At 42.9% G+C, this 14,296-nt stretch overlaps 1 protein-coding gene across 44 annotated transcripts in view; it reads right to left on the reverse strand.

The window, feature by feature from the left end:
• ANK3 (ankyrin 3) overlaps nucleotides 1-14,296 on the reverse strand; it is a 218,221-nt gene that overhangs the window by 123,529 nt on the left and 80,396 nt on the right. For 24 of the 44 annotated variants that reach the window (XM_033148859.1, XM_033148863.1, XM_033148862.1 and 21 more), the window contains exons 4-10: nucleotides 13,541-13,639; nucleotides 9,198-9,254; nucleotides 8,900-8,998; nucleotides 7,923-8,108; nucleotides 6,317-6,340; nucleotides 4,847-4,945; nucleotides 1,189-1,287 (exon numbers count right to left, since the gene is read on the reverse strand). In XM_033148859.1, the coding sequence (XP_033004750.1) occupies nucleotides 1,189-1,287; nucleotides 4,847-4,945; nucleotides 6,317-6,340; nucleotides 7,923-8,108; nucleotides 8,900-8,998; nucleotides 9,198-9,254; nucleotides 13,541-13,639 (663 nt within the window). Of the gene's footprint in view, nucleotides 1-1,188; nucleotides 1,336-1,598; nucleotides 1,676-4,846; nucleotides 4,946-6,316; nucleotides 6,341-7,922; nucleotides 8,109-8,899; nucleotides 8,999-9,197; nucleotides 9,255-13,540; nucleotides 13,640-14,296 lie in introns of those variants that run through there. The other 20 variants (XM_033148853.1, XM_033148885.1, XM_033148882.1 and 17 more) reach the window with 3 other exon arrangements.

Here is a 14,296-nt window from a genome sequence, read left to right on the forward strand (position 1 = left end):
TGCTGTGTATTGAAACAAAAGGTTCCCTTCATGTATCATAAAAAAGACCAATCCTCATATGAGATCCAAAATCAGCTTTACAATTTGGGGAGGCAGGCCTAGACTCAGGCTCAGGGATGTGCAAACAGATGGGGGAGGGGAAAGGAAAGGGTGTAGCTATTCAGCCAGTCTCCTCCACATGTTCTGGTATCAGAGCACACCCTGCAGGAAGAGGGAAGGGGTTACCATGGGATCAAGATCTCAACGGGAGACAGAATCTGAGACCATATCTTTCATTGACATTTTCCAGTTTAACTTCTGGGATGTGTATGGGATGGAGACAGCTTTAGTGGCCCTGGTGGAAGATCTACGCCTGAAGATCAACAGGGTGAATGTTTCTCAACTCTGCTTGCTAATTTTAATAGCCTGGCAAATATGAGATGCTTTCAGTACTGCGGATCATATGCGGATCTTGTGCTGTCTCCAGCAGCTAGTAGAGTTTCTCAGTTAGCTCCCCAACAACTTTTTTCTTTGCTAGCATGCAGCAAAAAAATAATATGCATTTCCGGTAATAAACTTTCTGCAATAAGATGCATTTTTTTCTATGTTAGCTTCACTAATATACCAATTTTTGTGCATACTTCCCCTGAACGTATATATTTTTCTATGTGTTTGTTTGTTACAGAACTGCATCATAAAATTTGGAGAGATGGGCTCCAAAAAAATAGCTGTGCTTCAGTTTGGGAAGCACAAAGCAGGTAGGTTCAAATTAAAATGTGAACCAGGTGAAATTTCATTTGCATCTTTATTGGTTACCATGTGATTCACAGTCCATACTCTTGTGTGACCCCACTGCAGATAATTTCCTGCCCAGTGAGCTCCAGTGGCGCAATGGCTCCTGATCTTCAGGAGATTGGTTTTTTATTATTATAAATCCTTCTTATTAGGGGCTTAGTCTGCTTGAGGGTCTATATCATTATTAGATAAGGTCTGTTGACTGACCCCTCATTTATTTTGTTCCTTTTTAAAGTTTGCATTGTAATTTTTATAATAGTTTTACATTGCCATCCAGTATAAGAGCCTAAGAGTTTTGGATAGTGGGATATAAATCTATCAAAGAACTCAAAAGTAACATCCATTTCAGTGAGCCACACCCAATACACATATAGCGTAATAAAGGGTAATACGGTAACTCGTAGACGGTCTTACCCTTGTTTTGGCATCGATTTTTGCTCCTCTGTCAAGCAGCAGCTTAACCATGTTGGTATTCCCTCTCTTTGATGCTACATGTAATGGAGTGATATCATTCTGTCAAAGGAAACAGAGGAAACCAAGTTAGATTTTAAGAAGCATTTACAGTGGTACCTCGCAAGACGAATGCCTCGCACAACGAAAAACTCGCTAGACGAAAGGGTTTTGCGATTTTTAGGTGACTCGCAAGACGAATTTTTCTATGGTCGTGCTTCGCAAGACGAAAATTTCAATGCATTCCTATGGGAATTAAATTCCTATGCATTCCTATGCATTCCTATGGGAAACCGTGCTTCGCAAGACGAATTTTTCGCAATACGAAACGACTCGCAGAACGAATTAATTTCGTCTTGCGAGGCACCACTGTATATTTTCTTTTGACTGACCCTGTTCCACACACTCTGATTCCCATGGTATTTATTTTTATACAACTAGAACTCAGGCCGTGGGTTGAAAATCACACACACACAAAAATACACAGAAATACACAATTTTTCAGGGCTACACGAAAGCAAGGGCATTTCCTGAGAATTTTGGGATGGGAGGAGGGATGTCTTACATTGTGGAGTGAGTGGGATGCTAACAATGATATATATGAGGAAGCAGAGGGGATGCGGTTAGTTTTTCTTTTAACTGGCTGCAACTATTTAAAAAAAAACCCTCTTTTAAAAAGTCATTAAAAAAAGTTAAATTGTCAATCTGTGATAACAGAGTGCTTTAATCCGCTTGCACAAACCTTACGTTCCAATATGAGCCTGAATTGTGCCTGCAAAGTATTGACAGCCTGGAAGCAACTGGAAAATAGCCCAATGAGAATAATGCTAGGTAGCATTACTCCCAATGGATATAATCTGTTTGTTTGCTTGCTTAAGAAAGGAAAGATAGCTGTTCCCACTAGCTGGAAATTTCTCCCAATCTACTTTCACAGTAGGAATTAATTTTCCTAAACCTTCTAGCAATAGGAAAAGATTTGGCCTTTTTGTAGTTATGCGGGGCAGGACTGCTCTGATACATTTTGGTGCCTGAAATGGAAAACTCAGGTGGAGACCCATTGTCAGGGGATCCTCCGGAGGCAGCAGAGAGCAGGCTGAAGTGGAGGGAGGCACCCCTGATGTTGAAAGTACCCAGCATCGCCAGAGAAGCCCTGAGACTTCCTGTGGGAGCGATAGGCAGGGAGGAAGTTCCGTGGCGGAAGGGCAGTCAGATGTTGCCAGGTCCCGACACCAATACAGCAGTTCAGGGACGGAGGGGGAATCAGTACCGTAGTTCCATCGCCCCAATTACGTAGGGGGCTCAAACGGAAAGAGGAAAGGAGGAGACTGGGGGTCCCCGGGTTGTTTTGTTGGAGGCGCTCTCACAAAGCGCCACTTGTGGAATCTGAGAGTGACTGAGATGGTCATGGAATTTGAGCTCTGACTTGTACATATCTGTATAATAAACTGATGTAAATATACAGATCCTGCGTCATTGCCTTTTACCCGTGAGGAGCACTACTGGACCCTTACACCCATGCAGGTGTGCTAATTAATATGTGGCACAATCCTATCAGAAAAGGTCTCCTGCTTCACTGAGAGGACTGTTCCCCCCTCCCAAGGGTAGCCCATAACTCTCGCAAAGCTCCCATTCTTCTTGTCATGGCTGGTGTAGGAGAAGAAGAAGAGTTTGGATTTGATATCCCGCTTTTCACTACCCGAAGGAGTCTCAAAGCGGCTAACATTCTCCTTTCCCTTCCTCCCCCACAACAAACACTCTGTGAGGTGAGTGGGGCTGAGAGACTTCAGAGAAGTGTGACTAGCCCAAGGTCACCCAGCAGCTGCATGTGGAGGAGTGGAGACGCGAACCCGGTTCCCCAGATAACGAGTCTACCGCTCTTAACCACTACACCACACTGGCTCTCGCCCAATGGATCTGTGACCCAATAACACACGAGGTCACGTGATGGAACCACCTGCTGATGCTAAGCAGGAATCGGTCTGGTCAGTGCCTGGATGGGAAATGCTTGGGCACTCTACGTACGTATGCCACCTTGAGTCCCATGATGGAAGAAAGACAGGATAGAAATCTAATAAGTAAATACAAAATGGGCCAGCCTCTCTCTGCCTCCCTCTGCAGTTCTCTCTGAGCCACCTTTACATGCTTGCAAAATCTATCACTTGAGGCAGCTTTCTTACCTTGCCTCATGGGAGAGACCACTTGAGAAGAGACTGGAAATGTTTGTGCATAATTTTAAAAAATATGAGTTGGGTCAAGACATATACTTCCATAAGCAGAAAGAGTCCTTCCATTCACAGAAGGGACTCAGATGGAAGATGTTTGGGTGGGTGGAGGCCATTTTTGGCCAATCTCTCCTTCCTAATGCACCTCCCTGCACCAGATCCTACATTGTTCTGAAGGGTTCCCCAAACCTCCAGAGCAGCTTTTTCAGGGGGCTACAAAGGGAAGGGGGGGGAATCACCTTTCATCTCCTTCTGCCCATGGAAGCACCTCAAGAGTGAAATTTGGTTCCTCATTAGTTTGGATCTAACCCTTTATCTTCATCTTTAAGCTTTGAGTTTCTGTTTAGCAACACAACCATATGCAAATGTGCTGCACATTCAGGACAATTACATAACAGGATCACTCATGCACAAAGATCCAAGACCTAGCTAGATGCTTTTCGCAGCCTGCTGAATCTCCTATGCTAACAGTGCTTCTCGATGCCCGATGTGAGTGCCCAAATGTGCACATATAACAAATAAACATACTGATTTAGTTTTTTCTGAATGGGAAGAACAGGCACAATACTACAGTAAAGATAAGCTTTGATTTATGCTTTCTACGTGGTGCTACGGGGAAGTGACCAAAAGCCGTCTGGATAAAAATCATACCTTGCTGAATGAGCAAGGCCACCTACATGTTAACCATCATTTTATCTGTTGTGTGATTGGTGCACCAAGGATGAACCAGATGCCTACAAATGCCGTCACAGGTGCAGGGGGCCACCAGCAATGTCTGCAGCAGTGTGCCATGCTGTGAGTTGCCCCGGTCAGTAATTTATTAGTCTCATTTATATCCTGCCCTTCAGGATGCAAATTATTTCCAAGGCGATTCACAACAAAAGCAGAAGCAAAAGATAAATGCAGTGAATATCAGGGTGACAACAAAGCTCTGGCATGCCAGAAAGGATAAGCGAATACATACTCCCACAGACACATGATGCTGTAATAAAAGAGACAAGGATGGAAAACCCTATTGCTTCATTTGCTCACAAATCATAGCAGTTGAGCCAGAAAAGACATATGGGAATGCTCCCTCCCTACTTTGCTTCCCCCCATCATTGCCTATGCATTGTCGAAATATCTGAAGAAGTGTGCATGCACACGAAAGCTCATACCAATATCAAACTTAGTTGGTCTCTAAGGTGCTACTGGAAGGAATTTTTTTTTTAAATTTTGTTTCAACTACGGCAGACCAACATGGCTACCTACCTGTAACTATGTTTCATTATGTTACATTTATTGTTTGCAAGCCACTTTGGGTTTCATTTGAACGAAAAGCAGCATAGAAATACTATAAATCAAATCAAATCAAATTAAGGAGTCATGTTTAAGTGAAATTCGTACAGATTAGTACATACCCTTGCAGTAAAATCCACAGCAGCACCACGATTTAGAAGCAACGTAGCTACGTTAATATTTCCATAGTGGGCAGCTATATGCAGAGGAGTGAAGCCGCTCTGAAATAAAGAAAGGACAACAACAACAACACACAGCAAGATATAAATATTTTTTTCCCCAAAGGTCTTCCACCAGCTCCTAAAATGGATGTCTTGCAGCCCAAGCAGAGTCCAATCAGCAGAATGCAGTCCAGGGACACAGTAGACATTCTGTTTTAATGTTCAGTACTACTTTATGCCTTGTTTGAAGACAACAAATAAAAATATACTCAGTAGAAGGGAAATAAATTACTATGCCTATTCTGGGAATATAAGAGCAGGATAAGATGTCCAGCTATTGCAAAAAGAATCTATCGAAGTAAGTTAATGAAAATGAAAATATTATCCTTCACTTAATTGGTAAATCAGTTTTTTTATGGGAAATATCTACTTGTTATCAGTTATCTTATTATTCTTGTAACTTTAACATCACAGAGCTTTCTTGCAGAAATTCAAATGAAGTCACTTGATAATAATTGCTGAATAGACTTCATAAATTCAAAGCAGATGCAAATTAAAACAACATCAAAGTCCATTTTAAAAAGAGATTAACGTGACTTAAAAAAGAAAAAATAGGGCTCCTTCTATAAAAGATCAACCCCCCACATGAGCAATCAAACTGGGTTAATATTATGAGACCCCCAACTCTAATTAAAAAGCGTCTAGCCAACCAGATAGTTTCAGTGACTTGTTTTCATATTTCAGACATTAAAATAATAATAATAACAATTTTCTCTTCTTGAAACAATGCTAAAACATGCAGCAATTCAACCAGTCCCCGCAATGTGTGGAACCTCAGAGGGAACTTGACGCATTTCTAAAACCATCAGCAAGCCTCTTTAGCCATGCTAGCTGTCACTGCCTCAACTTGGAAAGTGTTTACACATTTCTGAATCGCCCAGAAGAACCAGCACCTTCCTCCCACCCCCACCCTTTTAGTTGACACTGACAGTAAAGTGTCATGCAAGAGCCTAAAGGAACTAAGTCCTGGATGCAAAAGTGTGTCAGGGATGTCTGCAGCTCTTGACACAGCTGATTAAAAAAAAACCACACACACACACACACACACATTTATATGGCATTGGAAACCCGGGCGCTTTCCTCTTGCGCAAAATTACTCTTTTCGGCGGTGACAATTAGTTCCAAAGGAAGCTTGCTTGTATGCTTTTATGAACACTCGTTTCAGCTGCAGAAAGCCCTGGTAAAGAACTAAAACTACATTCTCCTCTAGCACATGCCACTTTCGTTGAATCTAAAGCAGGTCTCTACTCCTCTAAGAAGGCAATGCAGAGAAGAAAAGGAAGAAACGACGCAGCAGCTCTACATTGTGGGAAAGTGATGATGCACATATATTTATATATTTATAGATATATAATATATTTTCATATATACCTCAGTTGTTCTATTCACCATCATCTAGGTTAACACATTTGGAAGCAAAGAAGGGGGGAAAAATGAACGGTTAGTTCTCTACCGGTGATAATGGATGCAGAAAGCTTTGTGACCGCTGTGTGGACACGACAATGAAAGCACAAATAGGCACAGAAGGAAAGCGAGGCTGAAGGCAGGCTATTTCCTACACACACACCCCACACACACCCCAAACATGAATGAGGTCTCGTCGTTTCCCCCCATGGTAAAAAAAAAGAGAGATTCAGAAACCTCGCTTTTTCCATGTCATCCTTCAAGTCTATGACCTGGTTTGCATGATCAAATCCTGGCTTAATAAGCTCAGATATGCATGAGCTCCATGCAACTGCCTATGCAGCAACTTCACTTCCACTTTGCTCCTCCTTCTGCAGGAGCATGGAAGCAAAATGGGAATCTGCAGATTCTATAGATTCCCCTCCACACCTGGAAATTATTTAACAGCATCCAAACAAGATAGGATTTTTAAGCCAGTTGTAAACCACTGTAGCTCCATGTCCTGAAAGCTTTTGCAGAAGCCATTAACCATAGTTTCCCAGTTTGCACAAAACAGGAAGCTATTATTAACTGTGGCTTCCTGACTCGTCTTTCTACTTGTGCAACAGGAGAAACGAAGCAGCAGTGAAGAGTCTGTGTGTGGGTGCACAGAGCTAATGCATATCTGAAGGCTTATTAAAGCATGGTTTGATTGTCCGGATGCAGCCTCTGCCGACCTTTAAAGAAGAAAACTAAACACAGTTATTGCTTCTGTGCTGCAGCGATTGATATACATCAAAGCCCTTTCCTGAGTTCAGTCTTTCTGACACACTCTTATCTAAGCTCCAGTGTGATCAAGAAACAGAACCCAGGATACCAGTAACAACCAATTTTCCATTTAATTATTCTATCACAGTTGCAGATACTAGCATTTGGCTCAGATATAGACCAACATGTTTTTTCCCCCTTCACAAGAGTAATTATTGAATGAAAAGTAGGCCTTTGCCCCTTGTGACCCACCAAGAAGAAGAGTTTGGATTTGATATCCCGCTTTTCACTACCCTGAGGAGTCTCAAAGCGGCTAACATTCTCCTTTCCCTTCCTCCCCCACAACAAACACTCTGTGAGGTGAGTGGGGCTGAGAGACTTCAGAGAAGTGTGACTAGCCCAAGGTCACCCAGCAGCTGCATGTGGAGGAGTGCAGACACGAACCCGGTTCCCCAGATTACGAGTCTACCGCTCTTAACCACTACACCAAACTGGCTCTCAAAAAGCCTGTCATTTGATCATGGTGGCCTGCTATAACACTTGATAAATCTCTTGGTTTTGATAAATCTCTTGGTTCTGTTGCGTTCCCAGAGCTGATAAAACAGTCATGGCTGCTGGGCTAACCCTGCCGTGGTAAATCGCAAGTGGTGCAGATCCAACTTGCAACAGTGCTAAATGAAACTGCAGCAGTAAAACCTGGAAAAGACTTAGGCTAGTCTCAATTTGTTAACGCAGAGATAAGCAGAGATACTATATGCATCACACAGTCTGTCGTTGTTTCTTCTTCTTCTTCTTCTTCTGGAAAAAAACAAGAACTACTACTAACCTTGGACTCCACATCTGCATTGTGGTCATTCTGTAGCAACAAAGCAGCTGCCTTGGTGTCGTCCTTGCGTGCAGCAATGTGGAGAGCAGGAAGACGGACTTTCCCCTTCGTGTCATTTTCAAGCAACAAGGAAACCACCTGGTCATGGCCCTGTTGAAGAGCTACGGCCAACGGCGTGAATCCATCCTACCAGACAACAATAATATTCAGCAGACATGTCTTTAAGGAACCCAGTTCAACGCTGCATTGTTGTTGTGTTTTTGTACTTAACAGGCAAAGCTATATGTGTAAACTAACACCAGTGTTTGGCATCAGTGATGGGCTGGTTGAGAGTGAACAAACTGAAATAAAGTTCAGACAAGAAAGAGATGCTGATTCTTAGGAGGCCTAACAGTCCAGGGACAAGATGGCAGCCTGTTCTGGATAGGGCTGCACTCCCCTTAAAAAAACAAATAAATCAATACTTGGGAATACTCCTGGACCCAACCTTGTTCTTAGGTAATCAGGTAGTGACTGTAGCCAGGATCACTTTTGCCCACGTGGAGAAAGTGTGCCAGCTGTGCCTATTCCTTGAAAGCTCAGACTTGCCCCTGCATTAGTTGCATCTCAGGTGGATTACTGTAATACACTCTATGTGGATCTGCCCTTGAAAATAACTTGGAGACTCCAACTGATTTGAACAAGCTTTAATTCCTGCTATTGCTAAATTTCATTTGCTGATAAGTTAAGCTCTGGTTCTTTGCATTCTTAAACATCATTGCTGACTTTATACTGGTAATTATGTTTTGATTATGGGTTATCTATGGATGTCTCTGGTACTGCACCAGACAAGAGCTTCCATTGTGGAATTTCTCCTGGGGTTGGTGCACACCTCTAATGTTTTCATTTATTTCATATGAAGGAGTGGTCCTATGTTGTACTTAAGCATTTCAATATATTTAATGCTTTGGCAAAGACAGTATAAAATGAACATTTACCTCTGTGGCAAGGCTCTGGCTTGCCCCATTATCAAGAAGAAACTTAACCACTTCCAGATGATTTTCTTGGGCTGCCATATATAATGGCGTGAAGCCATTCTGAAAAAGAAAAACATAATAGTATAACTTTTCTTTGGAAACCTAAAGTTTTGACCAAGTGATCATTGTAGTCCTCTTACTTAGAATCATCTAGGCATAGTTAGACATGCAGCAGAATGGGATGGCAGAGTCCTGATTTGGCAGAAAAGATTGTACCAGTTCAGGCTGCAGGTGATGGATCACATTTCTGAATGCTCACCAGTGTGAAAAGCTTCTTTCCTGTTGTGCTGCCTTTTTTACTTTCAGGGAGTGTTATCTGTGGTAAAGTGGGATTATAAATAAATAGCAGGTCAACAGGAGAAGCACAGTTGTCATTCAGACAACATATGGTTAGTCCTAAGTATGGTGAACTGAGACAAGTCAACTTCAAACCCTGGTTTTAAAAGATTAACCACAGTTTTAAGTTTGGACGTAGTGATAAACTGTGGTTAATTAAAACAGAAGTAAAAACCTTCTAATCTCCTTCTTGAGGCTACTCCAGAGAAGGAGAGGAAAGTGGAGCAGGTGCACAAACCTAAGGTTTATGTATTTAACACTAAAACAAAGTTTATCACAGAGTTGGACAGAGGGCTTTTAGACCATCTGGTTCAAGCCTCTGCTCCTTGCAGGAAATTCAGAGCTACAGCACCCCAAACAGGTGGCTGTTCATCTATTTAGTGCTACATCCAAACCAGATCAATATTTTAAAGCATTGTTTTGTTTTGTGAAGGCTTCCTGTATACTCCACTCCTCCATGTCACCAATGCTGACTCAGCAACCTTGGCACGGCTACTGAGTTCTGGGGGAAGGGGGAAAGAGTCAATGCCTTGGAAATGCAAGGTCAGCTTCAGGAAATAACTCTTACGATTCTTCTCATCCCTCTCTGCTGACTTCAGTAAATGGTCCACCGTCTATGCTTCCCAAAGGAGTGTGAAACAACTTGTGTTGCAATTAGATTAGATTGCTAATCTGTAGATTAGTCCTAGCTATAGGGCTGTTGTACACATTACACAGAGGGAGACCTGGGACTGCCATTGAGAGTACGCCCCAAAGTTGTTCATCACATTTACAAACTGCATTATTTAATGTATGAACTTAAAACACTTTGGATCTACATCTGAAAAGTGCAATGTTTGAAATGGCCCCTTGGAAAAGAGTGTTGTAATTCATAAGGGATCATCATCTAAAGGAGAGGAAGCCCCAGCGGAACTTCCTCCTCTGTGGAGGTAGGAGTGTTCCTTTCCTACAAACAGGCTCCTCCTGTTCTCCAAAAGGCAATGTACTGCCCAGTTATCAGCTGACATGCTCCAGGATCATTTTGAAGACTCAACATAGGTTTCCAATTAGCCAGATGGGCAGGAGGTCTTCAGCTGTTTGTAGTCAGCTGGATGACAGCTGGCAAAATTGAACGTGGTGTCCAACTGGAAAAAAGAACTGGGCAAATCCAAAGGCGCATTTTAAATAGAAATGTCACAGAATTGTGTTCTTTGCCAATGTAACTTCAGCCATTAAAAAAGAAAGAAAAAAATCCGCCGCAACCAATGAAAATAATCTCTGCTTGAGTGGGTTATTTAGGTTTACCCTCAGCTAAAAATAAAATAAAATGTTAGAAACTGGAGATGTTTGGTCAAGACTTTGCAGTCAGAAGACTCGTGGCTTTGGTAGGCTTTATCTCAGTATTGATTTTAATACTACCTTGTTAATTTTATAATATCTTTTAGGCTGTTGAGATGTTTAAATATTACTATTGTTATTAATTGTATTTCTATAGCAGCCTTCATCAAAGGAACACAGGGCGGTTTGCAACATAACAATGGAAGAATGCATAACATAGTAACAAGCAGTTTTAATGTGGTTTGGAACACGGAATTATCATCCCCATTATTATTTATCACATTTCTATACCACCTTTCATCTGAAGATCACAGGGCAGTTTACAATAAAAAGAAAAATACAGACCATAGTAACCAACAAAAACATAACCCTTCCCACAACCTCAAAGGCCATAGATTGTTTAATTACCGGTAGCTAAAGGCCTGGGAGAAGAGGAATGTTTTGCCTGGCACCTAAAAATATGTAACAAAGGTGCCAGATAATCCTCCCTAGGGAGAGCATTCCTCAAGCAGGGAGCCACTGCATAAAAGGCCCTTTCTCGTGTTGCCACCTTCTAGATCTTTCACAGAGGAGGCACACAAAGAGGGGCCTCAGATAATAAGTGCAGGGTCCAGTTTGGTTCATAGGTTAATGGCTATTTTTATTTTATTAACTACCTTGTGGGCATGGTACAGGCCAGAAGGCACAATAGAAATTACTGACACTACAAACCTTACCCTCTTTTCCCACACTGCCCCATGTTGGACATGTTGAAACGAGCCAGACCAGGGGTAGCCAAAGTGGTGCCCTTGAGACATTCTTGGACTCCAACTCCCATCATCCCCAGCCAGGGTGGCCCATGCTCAAGGACAACGGGAGCTGCAGCCCACCAACGTCCAGCAGGCACCATGTTGACTAACCCTTCACCAGACCATTCACATCGATAGCTCTTCTGTTCCTCACTTTGATGTATGCGGCAGCCTGTTCCTACCCAAGTCTATGGCAGGAGGAAAGCTACTCAGAGTGTGAAAAGGAGTACTCAGTTGGGAGGTTAAGAAGTGTTTAAGCCTCTGGACTAAATTGGGGGCAGGGATGCTCTTTAGGTGGCAACGTGTATTTTATAACTTCATGACATGCTACATTTGGTGGCCATCCTCGTTCTACTGAGCGAGGCCAAGGACTTCTGTCCTGATAGCACTGTTGAGAGAGGCATGGTGAATGGGGTCCTGGGAAAGAACAGGACACTGTGAGGTGTGGCGCTGGAAGCCTGGTGCCTCATGGTACACCTAATTACAGCAAAAGCACACAGTGCGCAGGCCAGTGTGGTGTGGGAAGTCAGCACTCCCCTGGAACGGGGCTGGCCCAAGATGAACCCTCCACCCTCCCTGCCAGGGAAGAAGGGGTGAGTGAAGATCTACACCAGGTCCTGCTGACTCTGTGGATTCTGCTGCCTGAGGCAGCTCCCTCACCTTGCCTCATGGGTGGAGCCTCTCTGCACCCTGCTCTCCACATGTGGAGGAAACAGAGTCATGGCCAACCATGAATGACCCATTCTGAGGGAACATGCAATCCCCATCCCAGGAATCACCCCATGCCCCAAATTCTGCAAACAAAAAACAGGTCAAATTGACCTTGGGTAATTCAGAATCTTTTCATTCTATCCGTATAAGGAATATAAAACGGAAGGCGTGTGTGTGTATGTATAAGTTACAGAGTACTAAAGCAGCGCGGAAGAAACATTATTTCAAAACACATTATTTTAAACCTTCCTTTTCACAAGCCTGCCATCAAAACTTTGGGTGGAGATAGGATTCTTTTTTCATTATGGCAGGATAAGCACATTTACTATGGCAGACTTTCAAGACTTTCAAGGGGGATTTCAGTTTGGCATTTTCACTAAAATTGCAAAGGAACTGTGAACCACAACCCCTTTCAGAATGCAAGCAGGCCCAGGGATCCTCCCCTGTCCTGCTTTTATCATCAGCCATTCCAGACATGTAGCAATGCAGTTAGGATGATGCTGGAGGGCAGACCTTAAGCAAGAAGGTGAAATGTATGACTGTGCTCTGTGTCACTGGTCATTTTATACACAGCAACACATGGTGACCAGCATTCATCTCATTGGTTAACTGTAAAGAAAGTTGTTGGAAATGCACTTTGAGAAGGGACTTTATTCCTCCTAGGCAACGGAGACTGAATTTTGGAGGAGAAAGACAGCATTAATTGAGCACTGCTTTCTTAAGAGCCTGAAGTAGACCTGAGCCCAAAGTACTCCTCTCGTCTATCAACCTCTTCAGCAGCACAAAGAGAAAAAGGGCGGGGGTTCAGTTTTCCAGTTATTATTTTCCCACAACATCTCACCTGTGTTTGGATGGTTATGCTAGAAAGCTAGTGTTGCTGTAATAGTTAGAATGCCAGCCTAGGACTGGGTAGACCCACGTTCAACTCTCCCCACAGCCAAGGAGCTCATTGGGAGATCTTGGGCCTTTCACTATATGTCAGGCTGGAAGTCAACACAAAGCTGTTCAGATTGTTCCTGGAGAGAGATTGGGAGCAGGCCTGGGCTCAGTCTGCCATACCCGTGCCTTCTCCTATTCTTTTCGCCATGAAAATAAGTCAGGGTTTAATCTTCCAAGTTCAGGAGGGACGCTGCATTCTGATAAGAGCAGCTAATTTCTTTGAGGAGATATGGGGAGTTCATGCAGAAGGATATGACCCACTCCTGACTTCTCCTTAGGTGCAACATGGATGGAGGCAACGTCTGAAAAGGGCACAAGTTTGATTACAAGGAATGAGTTTGTGCAAATCACTCTGCCCAATAATTTATTTCAAATGTTAATTCTTGGAAAGCTATCAGACATAAAAGATTAATGTTATCATGTGGGGTTTCCCCCCCCCCAAAAAGGAGGAAAAAGACAGACTGCATGTAAACCCACATCAGCCTTTGAGCCCTAAGCAAAGCAATTTTACCTGTGACTGTGCATTGACATTGGCCCCACTTGTAACCAGCACTTTCACCACTTCGGTTTGCCCAGCCAGAGATGCTATGTGCAGAGCTGTGTTTCCTTTCTGAAATGAGATAAGGGGACGGAATGTGAAACATGCTTAATGAACTCCAGTAGCATATGCAGCACGAAGACATGGCTGAACTTGTCAATAGAGTAACAGACTCTGTGTTCGACGTCCAGGGATATTACTGGGGTCTTGCAAATTATTTTGGCAGGGTCCCCATTAGAAATTTAGGCTGCTGCAGTTCATAACTCATCATACTACCTAACTGTTTTAGAGTTAAATAATTTTAATACATACATATCAAGAAAAAAATGATGTAGCTTGTAATATTTAAATTGTTGTATTATAAATACAATAATTTAAATATTACAAGCTACATCATCAGTGCTTGGAAAAACCTGTAGAGTGAGGAGGGCTACTTGAAATATGCATTACGAGACTACAGCTAATCTGCATGGTTTTATTTGGATTTCATTGACATAATTCCCATAAAGGTAAAGGGTAAAGGAATCCCTGACCATTAGGTCCAGTCGCGGACGACTCTGGGGTTGTGGCGCGGGAGCCGGCATACAGTTTCTGGGTCATGTGGCCAGCATGGCTAAGCTGCTTCTGGCAAACCAGAGCAGTGCATGGAAACGCCGTTTACCTTCCCGCCAGAGCGGTACCTATTTATCTACTTGCACTTTGACGTGCTTTCGAACTGCTAAGTTGGCA

The sequence above is a fragment of the Lacerta agilis genome, chromosome 5 (assembly GCF_009819535.1).
Source record: "Lacerta agilis isolate rLacAgi1 chromosome 5, rLacAgi1.pri, whole genome shotgun sequence".
Lineage (NCBI taxonomy): Eukaryota > Metazoa > Chordata > Lepidosauria > Squamata > Lacertidae > Lacerta > Lacerta agilis.